The 23153-nt window shown below is 47.3% G+C and overlaps 2 protein-coding genes across 2 annotated transcripts; both read right to left on the bottom strand.

Moving 5' to 3' along the window:
- Positions 1–1597: 1597 nt before the first annotated feature.
- Positions 1598–12746, bottom strand: LOC307237727 (uncharacterized protein; the record flags this gene model as incomplete). The annotated part of the gene is made up of 9 exons (XM_080010490.1): positions 12689–12746; positions 6014–6065; positions 5371–5451; positions 4638–4759; positions 4299–4413; positions 4164–4188; positions 3896–3988; positions 3332–3492; positions 1598–3229 (listed from the first exon to the last, which is right to left on the bottom strand). Exons 1-9 carry the CDS (start codon positions 12691–12693, stop codon positions 1598–1600), a joined length of 2286 nt encoding a protein of 761 aa, XP_079866616.1. The 5' UTR covers positions 12694–12746.
- Positions 12747–13567: 821 nt separating this feature from the next.
- On the bottom strand, positions 13568–21548 carry LOC307237726 (phospholipid phosphatase-related protein type 5-like; the record flags this gene model as incomplete). The annotated part of the gene is made up of 6 exons (XM_080010489.1): positions 13568–13720; positions 18325–18465; positions 19905–20081; positions 20182–20432; positions 20987–21119; positions 21345–21548. The coding sequence occupies 6 exons, from the start codon at positions 21546–21548 to the stop codon at positions 13568–13570; spliced, it is 1059 nt and encodes a 352-aa protein (XP_079866615.1).
- Between the last annotated feature and the right edge of the window lie 1605 nt (positions 21549–23153).

The raw sequence follows: 23153 nt of genomic DNA, 5'->3' as shown, positions 1-23153 counted from the left end.
AACTCAACTGGCTCCACCACCCGACCGGAAGCTTTAGAACCTTGCCGTATTCACAAACCTTCAGCTACTTCCGGTCAAATTTCGTCTGTTTTTCACTAATTCCTGCTCCGACTGCGGAGCCATACGGATGAATCTTGAACCACGAGATGTCTTGAGATGTCCCGGTTCTAACGGGACCTCAACCTTGGCACCAGCGGTTGTCGTGTTCCAGACACTTTTAGCCCCAAGAATGCCAAGGTGAAAAATAACAATAAAAATTTTATATATAATCTGTATTTATTCTATGACGTTTACTTAAAGAGACGAAGACTGCTTGAGAGGTGACTTTTCTTCAATTTGTGAATGTCCAACTGGTTGGACTCATCAGAGTCACGGGTCGGGAGGGGGGCGATGAACGATGCGCGTGGGCACCGTGATGCATACCATGGGCTCTGTGAGGTGTCAAGACGTGGGTTAGTTTGACGTAAATCAGGCAGACAGGCTGTTAATGGAGGTTAGAAAGGTTTATTAGGTTCGTCATCACTTTGTAGATTCACACTCCCACACACGTGTAGACACACACACACACACACACACACACACACACACACTGCGTAAACAAGGATACACAATATATAAACAAATAAACACTCGTTTAACAATGAGGGTGAATCATCTTGGCATCTCGTTGTAACGCTTTGCTTTTGGTCCGTTGTGTTTCTTTTCCTGCCTTCACTTTAATCTTACACTCATCGCTCAACGCGGGCGCCATTCATGGGTTTTGCATACATTTTTTATAAAAGTATAAAAGCTACAGTAGGATCCTTGTGTTGGGAGTGCTGGGATATTTTCCGATGATATAAAAGTTAAAGCTATTACAAATTTCCATTTCCAGTGGATGAAGTCAATCTCCATCAGATCTTTTTTGCTGTTGTAATCTATGGTGGACGCAGATTGGTTGAAACAGTAAGTGCAATCAAATGACTTCTGTATTATTATTATTATTATGTAATAATACTAATTATAACATATGTTTCCATTTTTTGCTCCAATCAAGCACCACTAATACCACTATTTATTTACATATGAGATGATACCTGCTATCGACCACTGGAGGGCGCCAAAAGCGTACATTTCATGCATTGCTCTAACCCCTCCAACTGGTTTAAACACAATTGGTAAAAAACAGGAAAATTAACAGTAAAAATAAAAAAATAAATAGTAAAAAAAAAATCGCTTAAAAGGGAAATCTGAAAGACTTGTTTCTGAACTTCACATAATTTTATCTCCGTCCTCTAAACCAAGAGAGCAGTTTTCTGCCTGATGCTGCAACACGCAACTCACCAGTTTCGCCATTTAGTGCTTGTGAAAGAAAATGAACCAAAGTCATCTTCTGCCTTTGGTCTAAATAAGAAGAAATCCCACACAAGGTTGGTCAGTTCACCAGTAGGCCTTACATCGTTTATCTCTAATCCAGAAGCTTCATATTCTATCCTGTCGATGTATAGCTTTATATCTTATCGACAGACAGACAGACAGACAGACAGACAGACAGATGGAGTAAATTGGTTAACTAGTGAGCTAGTTAACTAGTTCACTGGTTAACAGGTTAGTCCAGTTAGCTGACAGTACAACAGGCCTTGTGCTTCTTCTGGACCTTTCTGATACCTGGCCCTGTCGCCTTTGTGTTGCCCGCATCCTTCCGTCGCACGCTGCCATTGGCTGAAAGGCCTTCTGGGTAACCCCGGCCGTCAACCCGAGCTCCACTCTTGCCCTCCGTCATCCTGCCGCCGCCATCGTCAGCAGCATCATCGTCGTCGTCGTCGTCATCAATGACGACAAGCTCTGCCTTGATGGAACCCTCGTACTCCTGGCCACACCCACTTTCGTCCTGCGCGGTCTGAAAGCCCATGAAGACAGCCGTGATTGGCTCGGTGGTTTCCATGGCACCGAGGATCGTGTACGGGGCATCGGCCTCGTAGAGAGGCGAGGGGGCTCGGCCCGACTGCGGGGGGCCGTAGAACAAAGGGGCGGAGTGGAGCGCATCTCCATTGCGACTGGTCTCCAATCGGCTGCGCGGGCGGTAGGAAGGCGGGTCGTAGCGATAAAGCTCCTCCCCCTCCACGCTGATGTAATCACTGAGTGGGATGTGATTGGCCGGAGTGTAGCAGAGCTCAGGGTGGTACGTAGACATTGCTTCCTGGCCATGTGATCTGGGAGGCGGGAGGCAACCGTTGGCTTTGGCCGCTTCATTCCCCCGGCTGCTGCTTCTGATGAGGCCGTTGGACAAGCGGTGACCATAGTGACGGCCCTCGTCATGGTTTCCTTGGATATTTCGCTCCTGGAAACCAAAGTGACGATCATCGCCACTGGTATAGTGATGCCCCGGCCCCCGTCGGGTTCCAGGACGATGAACTGCCTGCTGGTTGCCATAGCCATTCCTTTCTCTCTGACTGGAGCAGTTCTCCTGATAACCATGGTGGTGACTCTCCGCCTGTTGTCCACTCAAATTCTTTCTCTGGCGGTTGCCATAGAGATTATCTTGCTCTCCCTCGTTGTGCCTGGAGTGATGGATGCCCCGGTGATGTCCCTCATCCTCGTTTCTATGGTGATACCCAACGTTAGGCTGTCCTCCATCCTGGTGGTTGCTATAGCGATGGTTTTCCTCTGCCTTTTTGTTTCTTTGGTGATGAATGCCCCGGTGATGTCCCTCATCCTGGTTTCCATGGTGATACCCCACATTAGGCTGTCCTCCATCCTGGTGGTTGCTATAGCCATGGTCTTCCTCTGCTTTGTTGTTTCTTTGGTGATGGATGCCCCGGTGATGTCCCTCATCCTGGTTTCCACGGTGATACTCGAAGTAAGGCTGTCCTCCATCCTGGTGGTTGCTATAGCGATGGTCTTCCTCTGCTTTGTTGTTTCTTTGGTGATGGATGCCCCGGTGATGTCCCTCATCCTGGTTTGCATGGTGATACCCCACATTAGGCTGTCCTTCATCCTGGTGGTTGCTATAGCGATGGTCATCCTCTGCCTTGTTCTTTCTTTGGCGATCTGCTCCCCGGTGATGTCCCTCATCCTGGTTTCCATGGTGATGAAGTCCACCATTCTGGAGGTTGCCATAGGAACGCCGCTCTGCCCTGCTGGTCTCCTTTTGGTGTTGGCTCCCATTGCGATGGAGGGCGGCGTCCCTCAGCAGCCGCTCCACCTCCCTGGGCGACAGCTCCGACACACAGCTCTGGTCACGTGACCCCTGGGTGCAGGGAACAGGAAGTGGTCACGCCGAAATGACAGACACACCCCTCCCGACCGGCGATGCTTTAACATGGCGGTCGCACGTGGCAGACAACAATACCTGGCGGGCCTCCAGGGCATAAACACACTTTCTGCCGTCGTCGTAAACTTTGACCCCAGAGTGCCGGTCCAGCTCCTGAGGGGCCACCGACGCCGTGGAAACGACTCGGCTTTCTCCGGTCAACAGGTTTTTGGCCACGTTGATTTCCACGGCAAACAGCGCTGAGGAAAGAGAGAGTGAGAGAGAGAGAGATGAAGCGCCAAGGTCCGCTCCTTGTATGATTGCGAGCGCCTGCCACTATTGATCCATAACATGTAATCAAATGAGCTTCATATCGTAGAACCTTATTCATCCCAACTCCACGGGAACCACTTCGCTGGCGTTCTGTCTTGTGCATTCATAGCTATTAAACTAAGCCATTCATGATTTGGGCTTCGGCGTAAAGAAATCACGACATTAAACTGTGTCAGAAATAAACGTCTCAACGTCCAGTTTGACTTTCAATACTCGATGGGCATTTTCATGTGCTTTACAGATGTCACCGATGTGGCGGGGAAGTCTGGGAAAATGGGCCGTGCTGGCCCGGCGGCTTCAGATAAAGAGGGTGGTACCGCTCACGCTCACATTGTTCGGGTGATATCGGTTCGGTGTGCGCGTCGGCCGGCGGAGAGGGGGGCTGTGGGGCTTCGGGGGCCGGCCTGGTGGTCTTTACCGGCCCTGTGGGGGGGGAGATGGCAGCGGTCAACGCCACACTGATTGTCATTGAGGTGTCACGGGCTGAAATGATTGGCGAAATGTTACAGTTATGCTCATTGCGGAATATTATGGGTGCGGAACGCCGTGATTTAAAACGAGAACATTCACCGTCACCGTCACCGGGGTCAGGCCTCACCTGGAATGAAGTTCTCCTGAGCCTCCTGCGAGAAAAACAGCAAAATTCCAATACTCTGATAATAAAACAGCACGGTTGTGTGGTATTGTGTGTGTGTGGGTCTGTGTGTATAAATGTGTGTGCGTGCGTGTTTACCTTGATAATTTCCTCCGGACTTTTCTCCACCGCCTTCAGTCTCTTCAGGATGAAGCTCTCGTTTGTCGAAATCATAGACTCCTCCCTCTCGAGAGACTCCACCTCCATCTCAATCCTGAATGGTCAGAGGGTAGCACGCGTTTGTGTCTTTTACATGTCTATATTCCAGTGTGTCTGTGTGGCACAGTGAGGGTTGATGACGACGTTAGTGTTAACAGAAACTCTTAGCGGCGTCTTGCCCCCACAATGCATTGTGGGATATGCTTTCCATCGTGATGAGCACTGTCCGCACATCCCGTACACGTAATGCAGCCATTTTGGACGCAGCTTATGTCTCACCTGTGTATGTTACTCTGCAGTGCTCTGGTCCGCTGCTGGTCGGCCCCCTGGGCGTGTTGCTGCTGCATTGCATTGTGGGAAGCCGCGTCCTCCAGTAGCCACTGCTCCCTCAGAGACTTCTTCTGTTGGTCACCAAAGAATGTGGATTTTTATTTATTTATTTATTTATTTTTTGGCTTAAATGCATGCAGCGCTGCCTCCAGGCACTTTTACAGCCACCTTGGAGCAGCACTGTTCAGTACTGGGAGCGGTTTTCACTTTCAGAGGATAATAAAATGAATTAAGAAAAGAACCTTACGGGGATCGGGGTCTTGGAGCTTAGATATTATATCCAATATGAAAACAGGCAGACCTGAGGTATTATAAATCGTATTTTGTTAACAATAGAATCAGACTTATGAGACTGACGCAGTTTTATTCAGTAGATCGATGAGCAACGTCACAATTTTTGATGGTTCTGAAGATTATCTTGCCAGATTTTCCTGTGGTGTGAGGTATGTTAAGATTGTTTTTTTCACTTCCCCGCGCTCCGCTCGGAAGTCCGTCCTGGCCGCACTGATTTCATATCGCGAATATATTAAACATGTTCAATATCCACCCCCAGGGCGGTCGAGGACACAGTCTGTGGATTGTCAGGTGGGAGAGCCCAAAAGCCAATTGAGCCGACTTGAGGGTAAACTGTAAACACAGTTTGTCTGGCGACGGTCGCTGGGTGAATATTAATGTATTGAACCTTTAAATGCTGGAGTTTGACTTTCTCCATGTCCAGTTCCTGCTTCTTCCTGAGGATGTCTTCCCGAACCCGACGCTTCTCCTGGAAAACAAGTCAATCAGACGAAATCAGATCTCATTCAGGACGACCACTGTTTATTATACCGAGTACCCCGTCAGGACCCTCCCCCGGCGCACGGCTTTATTCTGAGGGACTGTGGCGGACAAAGGGGCGTGGTCAAGCACCGGCTGCGGGCGACAGCACAGTTCCCTTTCCCGCGGCCGAATCGGCCCAATCCATTTTGATGTTTGTCTGTCTTACAGAGTGGATCGGCGCACGGGCTCGTGACCAGCCCAGCGGCGGAACGGCATTCCTCCTGCGCCCGAGAGGATCATCATTATCCGCATTATGAAAATAAATCCTCAGTCGTTATATATAATTGTGGCCAGCGTGCCGTGTTGTGCAATGGACTATAAGACCCTGGCCGTGTTGGCGCACCACGCCCAGAGAGACTCCCTCTCCCCCCCTGAACCGCCACCTGTGGGCAGAGACTCCCTCAGAAACCTTTGGGGAGAGTCCTTTTACGTTACGACTTTATTCTCTATGAAGTCCAGGCCGATAAACTCCTTAATTAATAACGCAGATAAAACGCCGGGAACCTTACAGTGATAGCCTGAAGCCTCTCCTTCAGAAGGTCGGCCTCTTCCATCCTGCTCCTGGAGAGAGAGGGAGAGAGACGCAGGATTAATTAATCAAATGTTTATTCCCCTTGTCATTTTCATTGGGCGTGACGGCAGAAAATGCATAAACTCAAAGGTCACCAACTTCAATAGCAAGGATCTATCAACATGGAAAAATAGCAGCTGCTCATTTTTTCCTTTCTGTGTTACAGAACAAACGAGATTCAGGGAGTACAGGTATGTAGAGGATGGGAGAACATGATGAACGACTCAAAGTCTTTTCAGATTCCACCGCGGGACAGGGGGGTGTCTCAGCTGTCCCAGCTGCCGCCGGTGGGTTCATCCAGCAATGTAACACCTTGTATAAACAGCTAAAACTGTACCCGAGGAAATCACTGCCCCCACAGTAAAACCAACGTGTGAGTGGAGGAGTCCTCCTGGTCCATTCTTTACGGGGAGGATTTATCGTATAATAAATGGCAGCTTTACCTGAGAAAAGAGAGACCTTTTCTACCGTTGCGTTGAAGCCGCAGTAACTTATTGTCCTGCTGGGCGGCTCACACCTCACCGTACCAGTGTGGTTGTCAATGGCGTGCCAAGGTAGCCATGGCGACACACACAAACAAATAGCGCTGGGTTAACAGGTGATCGGTTGGCCTGTCTCCCTGATTTACAAGACCTTTTTCAGACGGCAGCTGCTCTGCGCCTGTGTGTGTGTGTGTGTGTGTGTGTGTGTGTGTGTGTGTGTGAGATCTATAAAAACTATGGTGGTGACGGACGGTTTGGGAAGCCATCTCAGATCTCGTCGCAGCTGAATGTCTGCATAACTGCTATCCATATTCTCTGCCCTTATCTCTTGTTTTTGACTGTTTTAGGTACCTCTTTTTTGTTTTGTTTTTTAATTTAAAGACCTCAAGGTTTGCCCTGATGCCGGAGTCTCAAGATTGGAGGGTCATTTTGGGAGATCCATTTTGAATTCTCCTTTCTTGATTGTGCCCATGAATTCACAACTGAGATGCATGCTTTTATACTACGAGTCACACAAACTAGGCTGTACCGGGTCATTTCTTTAAATCCTGTTGTAGCTTTGCCAATCAGTTCTCTTTGCAGTGTGCTATAGAATGAAGCAGACTTAAAAGAAAAAAATAATAATAATAAAACTCTGTACGGGGGACTTCATATTGTGACATACAATTTTGTTGTCTAAATGAATGAAGATTATGATCCAAATTTGCCACTGTTAGGAATACAATATTTGAGTAAGTTGCAATTTAAAATGACATGATTAAATGTAATAAATCGACTTCCTCCATACAAATTATAAAATATGAGCAGATATTTTCTGTTTAAAAATTCTTTATTGTAATAAATTCCCCCGCACTGCCCGCCCTGACCTAAACATATAATTTAAAAGAACATTTTGTCTTCTAATGCTGCGAGTGCATGTTAAGCAGGAAGTTAATCCCTTTTCCCTGACACTGACCGCTGCTTAAAAGCTAACAAGGAAACAGCGGGAGGAGAAGAGGATGCACCGGTGAGTCAGCAGAGAGATATGGAAGGTTTGAAACCTGGGCCGCCATTGTGTTTTTGGGCTCTGGCAAACGAGCGGAGTCATGGAAACTGAGCGGTGTGACTTAGGCTAGGAGGAAATTCTGTGACATGATTGCAAAATTGGATAGTGCTGCTAAAAGTGTGGTAAAGAAAATCACTTTTCTGGAAGATATAAATCCAAACTAGACAAAGAAAAAAGGGGGGAAAATGCACGAACAACAGCTACCTTTTTGCAGGGATGCTGGTTGGCAAAGAGCTAGTGAAGTTTCAGATAGATTGTGGAGCTTCATGCAATATCATTCCCATAAATCTACTGAATCCAGACGCTCAAATGGAACACACAAGGAAAGCGCTGGTAATGCCACTGCTTGGCAGGAAAGAAGGTGAAGCCATGAAACTGATCAAAGTACAGTAAGAGAGCATACTAACCATTGACAGCACCATGGCTGAAGAAGGACCATCTCAGTGTAAGTACGGAAAGAGTAAAAAAAAAACTACAGAGATGTATTCACAGGTGATGGCTGCCTGGAGGGGGAGTGCAGGATCAAGATCGAGGAGAAGGTGGAGCCAGTGAAACTGCCAATACGACGAGTCCCAGTCGCCATGATGAATCCACTTTAAAAAAAGAACTGAAGGATCTTGAAAGGGGAGAGATCATAGCCCCCGTGGAGATATGCACACAGTGGATCAGCAGCCTAGTTACTGTGCAAAAGCCAAATGGGAAGCCAAGGATATGCATTGACCCAAGACTACGGAATAAGGCACTGAAGCGCAGTCATTTCCGCCTTCCCACCATCCATGAAATTCTCCCAGACCTCCCTAGAGCAAAGGTGTTTACGGTATGTGATTTTGGCATGTCAAACTGGAGGAGGAGTCAAGTCACATGACTACATTCTCTACACCGTTTGGCAGATTCCGGTGGCTCGGGATGCCTCTGGGAATCAGCACAGCAACCGAGATTTTCTAATGGAAGTTGACAAGCGCTGGAGAGCCTGCCTGGAATATACATCATAGCCAATGATGTATTGATTGCAGGAGGAGGTGATAACGCAAGAAATGGCCAAGAAAGACCACGATGAGAAACTGAAACTGTTCCTAAACATGTCGGGGAAAGTAAATTGCTAAGTTCTACCAACACTTATCAGATGACTGCAAGATACCAAGACAGCTCACAGACAGAGAACTTGTGTGGGACTGGGAAGAAATGCACGAGGAAGCATTTTGCCAGCTCAAGGACAATATAGCCAAAGCATGTTTGGCTGTAGTGCTGGGCGTGGAATTCCACCAGCAAACTTAGGGCCAGAAAGTGACAGTGCAGAGTGACCATAAGCCTTAAGAGAACATTGTCAGGAAGCCACTGCCAAGCTCACCGAAGAGACTCCAAAGAATGTTGCTCAGGTTTGAGATACGCAACGAAGACTTAAACATGTGTGTTTAGTTGGATGTGACTTGATGGCCGATACCTTGAGCAGCTCAAAGATCCAACTCAAAGATTCCAACTCAAAGATCTGCAGGGGCTGAGACCCAGACCGTCAACATGGCGGACGGCCTACCTATCTCAGAAGAGAGACTCCACAAAAGACCATACAGGAAGACAAGGCACTCCAGACACTAAGTAAGACCATTCAAAAGGGATGGCCACAAAATAAGAAGGACACACCAAGGGATATCCGGCACTACTACTCGTTCCAAGAGAAATAAGCGTTCATGACGGAATCATCTTCAGAGGAGAGAGAGCTGTTATCCCTGACACACTCCCTGACGCGGAGATCACCCTTCGTATTCACTCTATTCACCTCGGGGTGGAAGGATGCCTCAGGCGCGCGAGAGAATGTGTAAACTGGCAGGGAATGAATTAACACATCAAGACATTCGAAGCAAAGTGTGATATTTTCAGATTACTGGACACAAAACAACAAAAGGAGATGTTTCATCCACATGACGTTCCAGTCGACCCTGGTCCAAGGTTGGTACCGACTTGTTTTCCAAGTACAGTGATTAAGAGACTGAAGGCTCACTTTGCCCATCAGGGTATCCCAGAGGTTAGAACACACCAGTACACAGAACACATCCCAAGAGTTCCAGCGTTTCCTTCAGCTATGGGAGTGGGAGCACAAAACCTCATCTCCCGGTTACCCACAAAGCAACGTGAAGGCAGAGTCTGCTGTAAAGACAGCAAAACGACTGACGATGAAAGCCAAGGCAGCAGGAGAGGACCCCTATGTTGGATCATCGCAACACACCAACTCAGGGACTGAATACAAGCCCAGCGCAGAGACTGCTGAGTAGGAGAACCAGAAACCTTCTACCAACAAGGAATCGTCTTCTGCAACCAGAGGTGAAACAAACAACGCAAGAACTGGCTCACAACCAACAGAGACGGTACCAAATACTTCAACAGGGCGGCCAGGGACATGGACACATTGAAACGTGGGGACCGTGTTAGAACAGAGCCTTTTGAAGCCCACATCATCTGGAGGAAGGCCACAGTAGTGAAACCTGTTGACCACGGGTCAGGCATTGTGCGGACACTGGAGGGCGTTCTTCAGAGGAAGCGACGTCGCCTTAGACGGGAACAGGGCACGGGTTGAACATTGGTAAAAGATGTGGAAAAGTATTAGTATGACTGGAAATGAAATTGTTTTATTTGATAAAAGTGTTTCTGTAATAGAGGAAACATTGGAGGTGACATTGCATGCAGCTATGTGATGGTAGGGAGGTTAAACTGTTGAGGTAGTTATCTCACTTCAAATTTGGTGCTTGGTTCAGCACGGAGCTTTTTGAATGTGGCGCTCGTAAAGAGCTGCTGGATAGAGTTGCATGTGTGGCATGTATGAGCTGTGATAGTTACAGTGTAAGCAGCTGCAAATGCGTTAATCGCCCATTCTGTACAGTTAGTGTAGGGACAGAACCGAATGAAACATAACCCGACATACACTGCATCCTGATCAATTACACCAATTGGATAGACCGTCTGAGCGAAATCGATCTAATCTATCTCTCCGGCTGTCCTGGGATCAGATCCCAGTCAAGTTTCCTATCCTGTTATTGGTTTTTTTTTCCACAAATTTGATTCCTTGGCTATTTTCCTGCTTAGTTTTCCCATCAATCTGAATTGTTCGTTCCCCTAAAGAAGAAATACAAATAAAAAAGTGGGCATTTTCATTCCTAAATAAGAGGAAAAAACCTGACTCACTGCGAAATGATTTACAGTAAATGTGTGGTCGGCTAGAAATTGCATAAAAAAAACAACTCATTTGCATTAAATGAACTTTATGGACCAGTGGCTGTTTTGATCCATTTCTTTGGTTACACCTTTGTTTTTAAAACAGCTGGTTGCATACAGCAACAATACTAAATAGGATATTCTGATTTTGGTATCAGAGCAAGAAAGTTGTAATTCTAACAGATAGTTTTGTTTTTGTGACTTCCAAATCCACAGAAGAGATAGATACGTGTGGATACGTGTTTTTTCTCGCTCTCCTACATTTGCTGCATACATTCAGAAATAGATGCAGAAGATATGCTACTTCCTATCCAGAAATACACCAGTGTCAAGCTATAGGGTGCTTATATTCACGCTCTTTAGTTTTACCCACTGGGTCAGTGGGCTGAATTTTGGGGGGGGGGGGGCGTTCTGCCGGGTCAACGCTGTTTGGTATGCCATGAAATTTCCGGGATGGAGACTAAAATAGGCCTCAGCTATTGACCTGGGTCTAATGCCGCTCTGCCCCCCACCCCCCCACTCAATTGACATGATATATATATATATATATATATATATATATATATATATATATATATAATATTTTTTTTAAATAGCAGTGGCAGAGGTGGTAAGAGAAAGAGAGTTCAATAGAAACTATATAATTAATTATTTCTTTAATGCGTGGTTGTATTTAGGAGGAAATGCATTGTCAACCAAGACAGGTTTCAATGGTTTAAAAGGATTGAGCTGGAAGAAAAGATGCTCTTGATTTCATGTGATTTCACGTGATCGTCATGCCTTTGCTTTGCTTGGCTTTCAGGAATTCATTATGTACCAAATTCCCGAAATTGTTCTTGCCTAAATATTCCTGGGACGAGCAGAGTTAGCTTATGGGCCTGATTCAGTGTAAACGCGAGCGAATATAATCAAATGTGTAACTTTTCCTCCACTGACTCCTCCGCTATGACCAAAACAGTCACTGTTGGATGTTCTCTAATGGTGCCGACGTCTTGTAAATCAAAGAAAGGAGAAGTTGAACTATTAATCATTTTGCTGGTGCCCCCCTGGAACCTCTTGGGGGAAAGCTGGCGGCCCGCTGGACCCCACTTTGAGAAACTACTGTATTCGAGAGCCAGCTCTGTGATTCATACGGATGTGTGCATTGTAGGGTCTGTGTGCAGCATTTAGATCAACTGCTTCTATTCTCAGACGCGGACCATTTCTAAGGTAGAGGTTGATGCAATTAAGTGTCTCCAAATCTAGATTAAAGCCCCCATCCCACGTAGAGTATAACCCCTTGCACATTATTCCAACGCACTACTGACCCACTGCCTCAGGTCTAAACTCAATGGGAAGGCAGATTAATCAATTAGCCGGTCCGGAAAAAAAACCAAAAACGGGGCACATGTTATTCTGCCCCAACGACGGCAAACAAGGCAGCGGGTCATTTTAACCAAGGTTCGAACGCGGCCGTGACCCAGCTTTGGATGGAATGAAAGGAATCCTGTCGTTCGGTGACCGTCAGACACAATCAATGGACGCTAGTTACAGGGAAAGTGAGATGGCCAGTGTGTAAGGAAACAATCAGGGTAATGGATTTTTCTCACAGTACCCAAAAAAAAAAAAAAAAAAGACCAGCCAGGCCAGGAGGTAAAGCTTCCAGTCAGTCAGCCGGCCGGCCAGTCGGTAAAGTAGTTTAAACTGTGCTAATCTGCTCATTAGGTTGATAATCTGCGTAAACCATCTGCCTACCAACAGTAGGGGACGGCGGGGGAAACCACGCGGTGTGATCTGCGCGATAACTACCATGCGCTCAGCGCCCGACCGGCAAAATCACTCCACGTTAAAATGAAAATAGAGACTGAATGTGAGTACAGGGTCGTATTTCGGTTTGACTCACTTCATCAGATTGCTTGGACTGGTGTGGAACAGGCGGCGTGTCCTGCACCAGACAAATAACTCCACGGAAACACACGCTTGAAAAGCACTTTCAGTGTGACTTTGAGGCCCAATTTGAGTCACTCTGGGGGCCGGTCAGGGTCATTTGTGGGAAAGAAAGAAAAATTGGTTAGCGTCGGATTTTATAGAGTGAGCAGAACTAAAACTTGGAAATAGCTGCAAATCAAACTGAAGAAAATGTTATTTGTGCTTATTAGCCAATAAACAGTCCCAGGTATAACTCTTGAATAGTTTAAAGTCACTCCAATAAATAGCCAATCAGTAGCCCCAGTGTGGGAAGTATGGCATATGGAAAATTGACATTATAAAAAGTTATTAGTCGCTGAATAGGCTTTAAATAAATGTGTATTTTATAGATAGACGGTGATGAAGGTACACTATTAAGGATCTGAAATGAACCTTTTCCTTATTGACTGGCTATATTGAACCCCCCCCAGCAGGCAAGCAGGGCGAAACTGGGGCTTAACCAGAATTAAGGATTTAACGCTCTCTCCTCAGCTTCAGTCACACCTAACACTACATGAGTTTGTTGACCTGCTCCGTTCCAATGACAACTTCAGTGCAAAGTCGACGGGTTGTTAACATTTTTTTATTTCAATATTTACACATTTATTTCATTTATCTATCCGTGTATTCTGTGAGGATGCATTCACGCAGTCCTGCTAATCCGAAAGTTGTCCAAAACGAATTTAACATCATATCATATCACATCACATCATATCATATCATATCATATCATATCACACATATCATATCATATCATATCACACATATCATATCATATCACATCACATCACATCACATCTTCTCTTAAAGCATCCTACCTGCTGACCAGTGCCTCGCGCTCCGTCAAGCGGCGGTCGTCCGGTGGCTTCACGCGCGGACCGACCGCAAGAGGCCAAGCAGCGCGAGCGCCAGGTGTGGGCGGGGCTGTGGTTGTCATGGTGACACAGATTGACAGGCGCTTGGCCTCCTGTCGACCAATAGGGTGACGGTCCGTATTGGTCACTGGCAGTGACCCGTTGTTTAGTTTAGTTTGGTTTGGTTTGGTTTGGTTTAGTTATTTTAGTTTAGTTTGGTTTGGTTTAGTTATTTTAGTTTAGTTTAGTTTGGTTTAGTTATTTTAGTTTAGTTTAGTTTAGTTTAGTTATTTAAGTTTAGTTTAGTTTAGTTTAGTTATTTAAGTTTAGTTTAGTTTAGTTATTTTAGTTTAGTTTAGTTTAGTTTAGTTATTTTAGTTTAGTTTAGTTATTTTAGTTTAGTTTAGTTATTTTAGTTTAGTATAGTTTAGTTTAGTTTAGTTATTTTAGTTTAGTTTAGTTATTTTAGTTTAGTTTAGTTTAGTTTAGTTTAGTTATTTTAGTTTATTTTAGTTTAGTTTAGTTTAGTTATTTTAGTTTAGTTTAGTTTAGTTTAGTTTCGTTTAGTTATTTTAGTTTAGTTTAGTTTAGTTTAGTTTAGTTTAGTTATTTTAGTTTAGCTTTGCTTTGCTTTGCTTTGCTTTGCTTTGTTTTGTTTTGTTTTACAGAGAGAGAGAGAGAGAATTCTACTTCTGTAAAAAATAATGAATTATACTATATTTATTTCAGGTTTTCTCGACGAGAGAGTTAGAAAGAGCAAATAAGTTTATGAAAATCTAACAAAACGCATCCAATACGGACGATTACTAGATGTTAATAAAGACTGGTTCTCGTGTTTGGGATAGTACTTTCCGATAGTACTATGATTTACTTCTTGTAGGGGGAATACATCTTAAAACAGCTTGAAAGGAAAATAGAAGAAGAAATGATGAAAGACACAGAGAAGGATGACGGATCGGAGGTCTTGAGTCGGATTTGATCCCACGTTGTATTTTGGTTAAAGCTCAATTTACTAAACTAAACTACACTGAGCAAGGTTTGCTGGACCGTCGCAGTTCACACGCCTTCCGGCGGGGGGCGCTGCTGCTCTGCGTCAGATCAACTCCAACGACCGAGCGCAGCAAGGAAACGTAAGAATCCAGCAAAATAGAAACGTTTCCGAGAAAGAAACAAACGTGTTGAGAAACTGGCACTGTCACAACACATGGCGTGTGTGTGTGTCTGTTAGTGTATGTGTGTGCGTGTGCACGCGTGTGTGTTTGAGCATGTGCGTGCGTGTGTGTGTGTGTGTGTGTATGCATGTGTGAATATGTAAGTGTGCGCGTGCACGCGTTCGTGTACGTGTGTGTGTGTGCATGCGTGTGTTTGAGCATGTGCGTGTGTGTGTTTGAGCACGTGTGTGTGTGTGTGTGTTCGTAAATGTGTGCGTGCAGGTATGTACGTGTGTGCGTGTGTGTGCATGGGTGTGTGCGTGTGTGTATGTGTGTGCGTGTGCGTACATGTATATATACACGTGTGTGCGTGCATGTATGTACAAGTGTGTGTTTATGTATTTGTGTGTGCGTTTGCATGTGTGTGTGTGCGTTGGCATGTACAGTGTGTGTGTGTGCGTGTGTGTGGGTTCAGATTTCAAAGCCTTTCTTCTGTTCATATGCTTGTCGTTGTCAGAGCAGCAGCTTTTCCCTTTGTCCCGCGGCTTCATCTCCCGCCTCTCGTCCTCTTCTCCTCCTCTCCTCCTCCTCTCCTCCTCCTCTCCTCCTCCTCTCGTCCTCTTCTCCTCCTCTTTTCCTCTCGTTCTCTTCTCCTCCTCTTTTCCTCTCGTCCTCCTCTCGTCCTCCTCTTCTCCTCCTCTCGTCCTCCTCTTCTCCTCCTCTTTTCCTCTCGTCCTCTTCTCCTCTCGTCCTCCTCTCGTCCTCCTCTTCTCTTTTCCTCTCGTCCTCTTCTCCTCCTCTTTTCCTCTCGTCCTCTTCTCCTCCTCTCGTCCTCCTCTCGTCCTCTTCTCGTCCTCTCGTCCTTTTCTCGCTCCGTCACCCCCACCCCCAGCCCTAACCCCGGCCCCCCACTTGTTCCTTTCCTCTGTTCTCTCATCTCTTCTCAATACTCATCTCCCACTCCCTGACTACATCCCATCTTCCTCCTCCTCTTCCTCCTCCTCCTCCTCTCTCTTCCCCTCCTTTCTTCACCCTCTCCTCCGCTCTCTTCCCCTCCCCTCCCCTCCCTCCTCCCCTCTTCTCCCCTCCCCCCCTCTCAACCCCTCTCTCGTCCCCCCCCTCCCCTCCCCTCCCCTCTCGTTATTCCCTGCACTCTTCCCGTCTGTTTATCTCCCCCTTCCTTCTCCGTCATCTCACTCCCCCCCCCCCCCCCCCCAGTGCTGCTCGTTGGAATTCCAGTCATGAGAACTCAGATTCCCTCCTCATCGTCCATTTGGGTCCAAAGGAATCAATCTGAGATCTGCGCGAGTTCACAAGCAGGATTCATCGGCAGCTTATTGATTCTGATGCTCTTCTCCATCCCCCTTCGGATCGGTCGGACGGGCTCTCATCCTGGGCTGTGCAGCGCACGTTTCGACGCCTGTGCGCGTTGCGGTGTTTGGCGACGGCTTGCGGCTCAGCGCCGATCGAGCCGAGGGGACCACGTCGGGTCACGCGGAGGGGACCCCGGGCGCGTTCACCCCAACGCAGCAATGCGTGCCGGGATGAAAGCATAGTCACGTGTCGTTCAACACCCTAGAATAAATACAGAGCAACGTGCAAAGAAACCGGCAAAGAAAAGGGTAAAAAATGATCTCACTTTGGGCCTGTGAGTCTGAGGCGACGCCCCCTCGTGGTACGGGGCAAACGGGACACATGTCCGGCAATAACATACGACACCAAACACGACGAGCATCTGACAATGAAATCACACACTGTCCGAAAATACGGAGCGTCTGGGACGGTTCACGTCTTCCGACGGGGAAGGCAACGGGAGCCTCTCTCACTTTTCTGCAGAAGCTGATTTTTTGGAGCGAATCCAGAAGCGGACGTAGTAAACTCTACACACAGGAAGGTTCTAACTCGGCTCTACCTCTACTCTACTCTACTCTACCTCCCTATATTCTACCTTGATGCTGCTCTACCTCTACTCTACCTCCAGTCCCCCTCCACGCTGCTTTAGCTCTACTCTACCTCTATTCTACTCTGACTCTACTCCGCTCTATCTACAGTATACTCTACCCCTACCTCGACTTCTGCTCTACCTCTCCTCTGCTCTACCTCTACCTCTACTCTAGCTCTACTCGACTTCTATTCTACCTCTACTCCGCTCTACCTCTACTCCACCTCTCCCTCTATTCTACCTCCCCCTGCCTCTACCTCTACCCCCTCTAGCTCTACTCGACCTCTACACCACTCTACCTCCCTCCGCTCTATCTCTACTCTACCTCACTAATGACACTGTGTAAAATAGGGGTATGGTTGTGTTCTGAAGTAGGCTGCTGTGTTTTGGAGTGGGCTGTTCAAACAGGGATATGCAGTCTGGTGAAATTGTTGGTGAATGGTGAGTGGACAAATACATGGAAATTATACATAATCCACCGATGAATTATGGGGTATGTCTATTATCCATTGTCATGGTTATGAGAACAGAGTTGGCTCTGGAGACGGGACTGTCATAGGGAATCCATTCAGAGGGTTTGTATTAGAAGAGAGATGTGATGCGTCTGTTGTTTGACGGTCACAGGACGTGTCTATCATCTGGAAGCGGAGGGGTTCAGGCAGAGTCCATTCCCTCTGGGCATCCCCCGTGTCTTCATACAATGGGCTCATAGTCACGTAACTTCTGTTAACGTTCCAGGGTTCTGGGGATACAGTAGTGATGGACAGAAATAACCAATTTTAGCACATCTTAATTAGAACGATCCCTTTAACTGGAGTGTGAACATTGCTGCCAATCCAGGGTAAAACATAATCTGGAAGACAGGGCCAAATGGATGCAGATGCTATGATATTTTTGGATGAAATAACAATATTAGATGAAAGACTTAAATCAGATTAAAACCTCCACGTCACACATGACTAAAATCACAAAAATCAGCTTTAAGTAAGTATTTCAGGTGCATCAACTCAACAAACGAATAAGTCACATTTTAACTGCAGATGGTGGGTAAATGGTTGGATGGATGGATGGATGGATAGGTGGATGGACAGACGGACGGATGGATGGACAATGGATGAATGTGGGTGCAGCCCAAGGGGGAGAAAAGGAGATGATGGTCTATTTGCAACTGTTCCACGCTGCTGAATGATATCAATGGCTACTCTCTTGCTACTGTCACCTTTTCACGTTTAGATTAAAACTGTATTTGTACAAAAACTGTGACTATTATTTTCACATTGTTCATCGAAGTACATCTATAATACTGGAAAAGCCCAAATATTGTCTGTTTCACGATGTTAGAGCCATGACATTCACAGTCAAATCTCGTCATAATTTTATGAATTGTAATTGTGTTGGTGACTTGGGCGGAGCAGGAGCCGGTGAGACGCCCTGAACGGCTCCTTTCAACTCAGCCACCTCCATTCAAAGGTAAACTCTGCAGACTTTTCCCAGTTCTGCATGGGATGCCTTTGAATGTGTTTTTTCAAGGTGACAAAAAAAACCAGCGAACGGGATCACCCCTGCCGCCCATGCACTTCACGTGACGAGACCCTGTCGACCGTACAACATTTGCCATCGTCACCTGTGTGATGATGTATTTGTCGATGGTTTCCATGGCGCCGTCGGCCAGGGGAGGGGCCGTGTCGCTGCCGGTCACATCCTCCTCCGCGGAGCTCTGACCAGTAGAAGATCTCTGTTCAAAATACTGGACAACAAACACCACCTGGGGAGGGAGAATGAAGCCGCGACACACGGCGGTCACAGACATAGGTTAAGACATGGGAGATAGAGGAGTACATCGAGAGAAAAAAAGGAGAGAGGGGTATAGAGACGGAATTATTCATGCTGAACCATAAGCTATTTCCCTCCAATTTAATAAACCTCTTTCCCTGGCAGAGGTTGTGTCCCACATCAACTGGTACAAATTAGTAGGAATTCAAATTCAATCAAGCAATGAGAAAGGGTTAGTGTGTGTGTGCATGTGCGTGTGTGTGTGTGTGTGTGTGTGTGCATGCACACCGTGTGCATTAGTCTCCGTATGTGTGTGTGTGTGTGTGTGTGTGCAAGCTCACGTGTGTGCATTAGTGTCTGTATGTGTATGTGTGTGTGTTTGTGTGTGCAAGCTCACGTGTGTGCATTAGTGTCTGTATGTGTATGTGTGTGTGTTTGTGTGTGTGTGTGTGCAAGCTCACGTGTGTGCATTAGTGTCCGTATGTGTGTGTGTGTGTGTGTGTGTGTGTGTGTGTGTGTGTGTGTGTGTGCATGCTCACTGTGCAAATTAGTGTCCGTGTGTATGTGTGTTTGTGTGTGTGTGTGTGTGTGTGTGTGTGTGTGTGTGTGTAAGCTCATGTGTGTGCATTAGTGTGTGTGTGTGTGTGTGTGTGTGTGTGTGCGTGTGTGTGTGTGTGCGTGTGGTTGACCTGCAGCAGTTCAGTCCATTAGATTGGTTTACTGTAGGAAAGGCACACAGACGCCCCACACACAGAATAGAGTGATATAAAGTGATATAAGTGCCTTAAGAAATTCGTCCAAATATAGAAATAATATTTTCTGAAAACGGGTACTGGTAGCTTGAAGTGAATGTTTCCCCGTAAAGAATTCTGTTATTCTACTGTATTTTGTAGTTTGGATTGTTTTTAATTATATTAAATTGAATTAAATTACATTTAATTTAATTTAATCAAATATTTTGTTATTGTTATTGCTATTATTATTATTATTATTATTATTATTAGTAGTAGTAGTAGTAGTCGTCGTCGTCGTCGTCGTCGTAGTAGTAGTGGTAGTATTAGTATTAGTATTATTATTATTATTAGTAGTAGTAGTAGTAGTGTTATGTTCATTCTAGTTATTATTTTTGTTATTGTTGTTGTTGTTGTTGTTGTTGTTATTGTTGTTAATCAATAATTATTAATATTATTATTATTATTAGTCGTAGTAGTAATGATAGTAGTATAGTGGCAGTAGTTAGTGTTAATTATTATTATAAACTACATACTGTAGTAGCTGTTTTATCTCCCTCACTAATCATTGGAATAACTGAAAGTATTTTTCTGCGTATGGAGTTTCGAGTATATAGGATAAAGAGAAGGTGATGAGGTGATGATCTGCAAGACGACCACTGAGCATATTAGGCGTAGTGGAGAGTCCATTGTGACTGACCAGAAAGACAGCGATAGCGCCGCCGGTGACCTGGCCTGCGATGACGTCACTCCAGTGGTTGCGGTACTCGGTCACTCTGGTGACGCCGGTAAGCGCGGCCAGACTGACCAAGGTGATGCAGAGCAGGGGGCAGGCCAAGCCGCTGCCACTGGAGCCAGCGCAGCACATGACGTACATCTGGAAAGAAACGTCATTTCATACATTTCTACACGAAATAGCAACGAAAATGTATTTTTAAACGGTTTTAAAACGGTGCAGCCACGACGCGACAGCTCACCCCCAGGTAGACGGCCGCATACAGGCTGAGCGCGGCCTCTTTGGACGGAAAGGACCTCCTCGCCCTTGTGACGTTGTCAGGGTCACCGGTGCAGGCGTCCGATTGGCTGACAAAGCTCGGCGTGTTCTGGCAACCCAGGGCGGTGTAGTTGGGCCGGCAGACGGACAGGAAGTGAGGCGCCAGAGTTCCCGTCACCAGTTGGCCCGTGTTGACGAAGATGTCTGTCGCGAACAGGCCGAAAACGTAGACACCTGTGGAGACGGACGGAAGGGGACTCAGGCTGCGTTCCACGGAACTCGGCGAAACCGATAATACCGACTTCCCGGCTGAATGTGTTCCATTCCCTCTGCGCGGGAAAACATGGCGCTCGCAGAATAGTCGTGTTTGTTTGGCGTTTTTTGACTTCTAAAAGCATCCTCACGGGAGCTAAAGCTACACAGTGGTTTCGGGTAAAGTCCCAACATTGTTCAATGTTAACGGCGTGTGCCGCCGCGTTGCCACCGGGTCAGTTACCCCCTCAAACTCGCGCACGAGCGATCTAGCCCCGGAATTCTCAGAATTTCCGACTCAAGCGGCCGTTCCTTTGTACGTTTCAAAGGAGGCGGTAGAGTTCCGACATGAATGAACTTGAATGCGGCGTCAATCTTGATTTCAAACTTTCCCGTGTCACCATGTGAGACCGGCCGAGAAGACATGATCATTCTCAGCATTGTTACAGGCGTCTGGCAGAGGAAATCGAAAGAACAATTTGATTAAAGTGAGCGAGATTCATCACAGTGGGCCTTGTCGTCCATGTCTGCGTTACCGAGGAAGCGAAAGGTCCTGCGCACCAGGGGGTTGAGGTAGCAACAGTCCCCCATGATCACAGCCTTCTCTTGGCTGTCAACATCCTGGGAGCTGCAGCGGAACAGGAACACAACCAGCTCTATTGCGGAGATCTGGAAAGTAGCGGTTGGCGGTAGGGGAAAAAAAAAAAAACAAAGAAAGGGAAAGAAAGAGGGGAAAGACAGATGAGACGACGATGTGCCGTGATGAGAGATGGAAGGAAGGACTCTGGGCGGGTTTGGCTCCTATAACAGTAGAGCCTCATAATCATATCACTAAAATGAAATCCGGACAAGGAAAAAAAAACAAAAGCAAATGCTGAAGGCGGGCGGACTCACCAGTACCGCAGGCAGCACGGCCACCACGGAATACAGCACGGCCGGCGGTATTCGGCCGTCCTGCTCGGGTCCGGGGTCCGGTTTGGTCAGCGCCGGGTCCCGGCAGACGAACCCCTGCTGCGCCAGGGCGAAGGTGTCCGTGTACTCGCAGTAGTAAGCCAACATCAGCACGGCGGCCAAAATCACCACCTGGAAGTACAACATTTTGCGCCGGCTCCTCCGCCACCGGACCGTCCGATGTGCGTCAGGGGTCCCGGCGAGAAAAGTCAACTTCCTGGGCCGGGGGCCACGGGGCTCGTTGATGGAACAAAAAGGTTGAAGAAGGGACGGTGGATGAGCGGAGAGGAGGGGACGAAATATGTTTCGGTGGATATATGGCTGGAAGGCACACTCAGGATACTTCCGTAGTAACCTCCACTACGACACCGTTCCTGAGCCGCTTCATCGGGAACATGGCGGTGTATACTGTAGGTCCACCGTAGAATTACCTTCGGCCACTCCGGTTGAGAGGTTGCCCCTAATAGAGACGACTCCGGTCTCACCAGCTTCCTCTCGCACTGATCAAAAGCGGAGCAGGGGACCTTAAAATAAGAGACGGCAGGCGGTGGACCAGGTGTTCACCGGGTCAAATCCATGATCCACCGGGAGGGCAGGTCCGTGGAGAAAAAAGGCGAAGGGATCCCCGCCCCCCCACCACCACCCCGTCCAGTTGTCGTCGGCGACGAGGTGCTTTTGGGGGAAGGCGCCGAAGGTCTCAGAGCGAAGTCCACATCGACGTTTTCGGGATCGGGAGCGGTCTCGGCTCCTCGCCGCTGGTCCGACGGCCGTGCTTCACCTCAAAGACCCCGAACGAGAGTGATGACGATGGCGATTGGCCTCCGGACGGAGAGAGCCCTTCTGCTTTTTAACGTAGTCGACAAGGTGCGCGCATACACGCACGCACGCACACGCACACACGCACGCACGCACACGCACACACGCACGCACGCACGCACGCACGCACACGCACACACACACACACACACACACACACACACCTCCGTGGTTCTATGCAGTGGAACCTCCTTCCTTCCCCTCCGGTGGGTTTGCTGAATAGACAGAGTCAGATGAAAGAGTAGATTTGTTCTGTTTCACTGAAGAAGCTCCAAAGAGCTCGCTCCCTAACAGCAATCTGCACAATACACCGAGCACAAGTAAAAGGCAGTTCTTTGGCTGACTGTCTGACTGTCTGGCTGTCTGGCTGTCTGACTGACTGACTGACTGACTGAAGGATTGAAGGACTGACCAACTAGACCAATTGACTGACTTGGGACTGTAGAATATGGTCGAGAGTCTACATGCTGTGCCCATTGCTCTGTTTGCCTTGTCAGTGTGTGTGTGTGTGTGTGTGTGTGTGTGTGTGTGTGTGTGGTGGATGAGTCTGGGGCCCGGCACCTAGGGGGCTCATTTTTAAGGCTACCTCAGTTTTACCGCTACAGCCCAGGTCACTCCTTCGAACGGGTCTCTCACCTGGCTCCCGCCGGTGCTCGCGCACTACTGTACGGAACAGTATGTAGCGCCGGGCGGGAGTCGGCCCCCCCCTGCTAAACGCTGCCCTCTGGTGGTTACACAGGGAAGGATCTGCAGAGGTATCAGGGGTCACGTTTAACCTCTGAGTGTAAAGAGGGCACACAAGCCGTATGACCTCGTTGGTCTCACGACTCATCACGAGATATTAGGATTCATTCACACGGTTAAAACGTAACAAGGGATCATATAAAATGACGTGTGCGTGCGAGAGAGAGAGAGAGAGAGAGAGAGAGAGAGAGA

The sequence above is a fragment of the Zeus faber genome, assembly GCF_960531495.2.
Source record: "Zeus faber genome assembly, chromosome: 12".
In the NCBI taxonomy this organism is placed as follows: Eukaryota; Metazoa; Chordata; class Actinopteri; order Zeiformes; family Zeidae; genus Zeus; species Zeus faber.
Note: the sequence above shows the minus strand (reverse complement) of the source record. Positions and strands in the feature narration are given on the sequence as shown.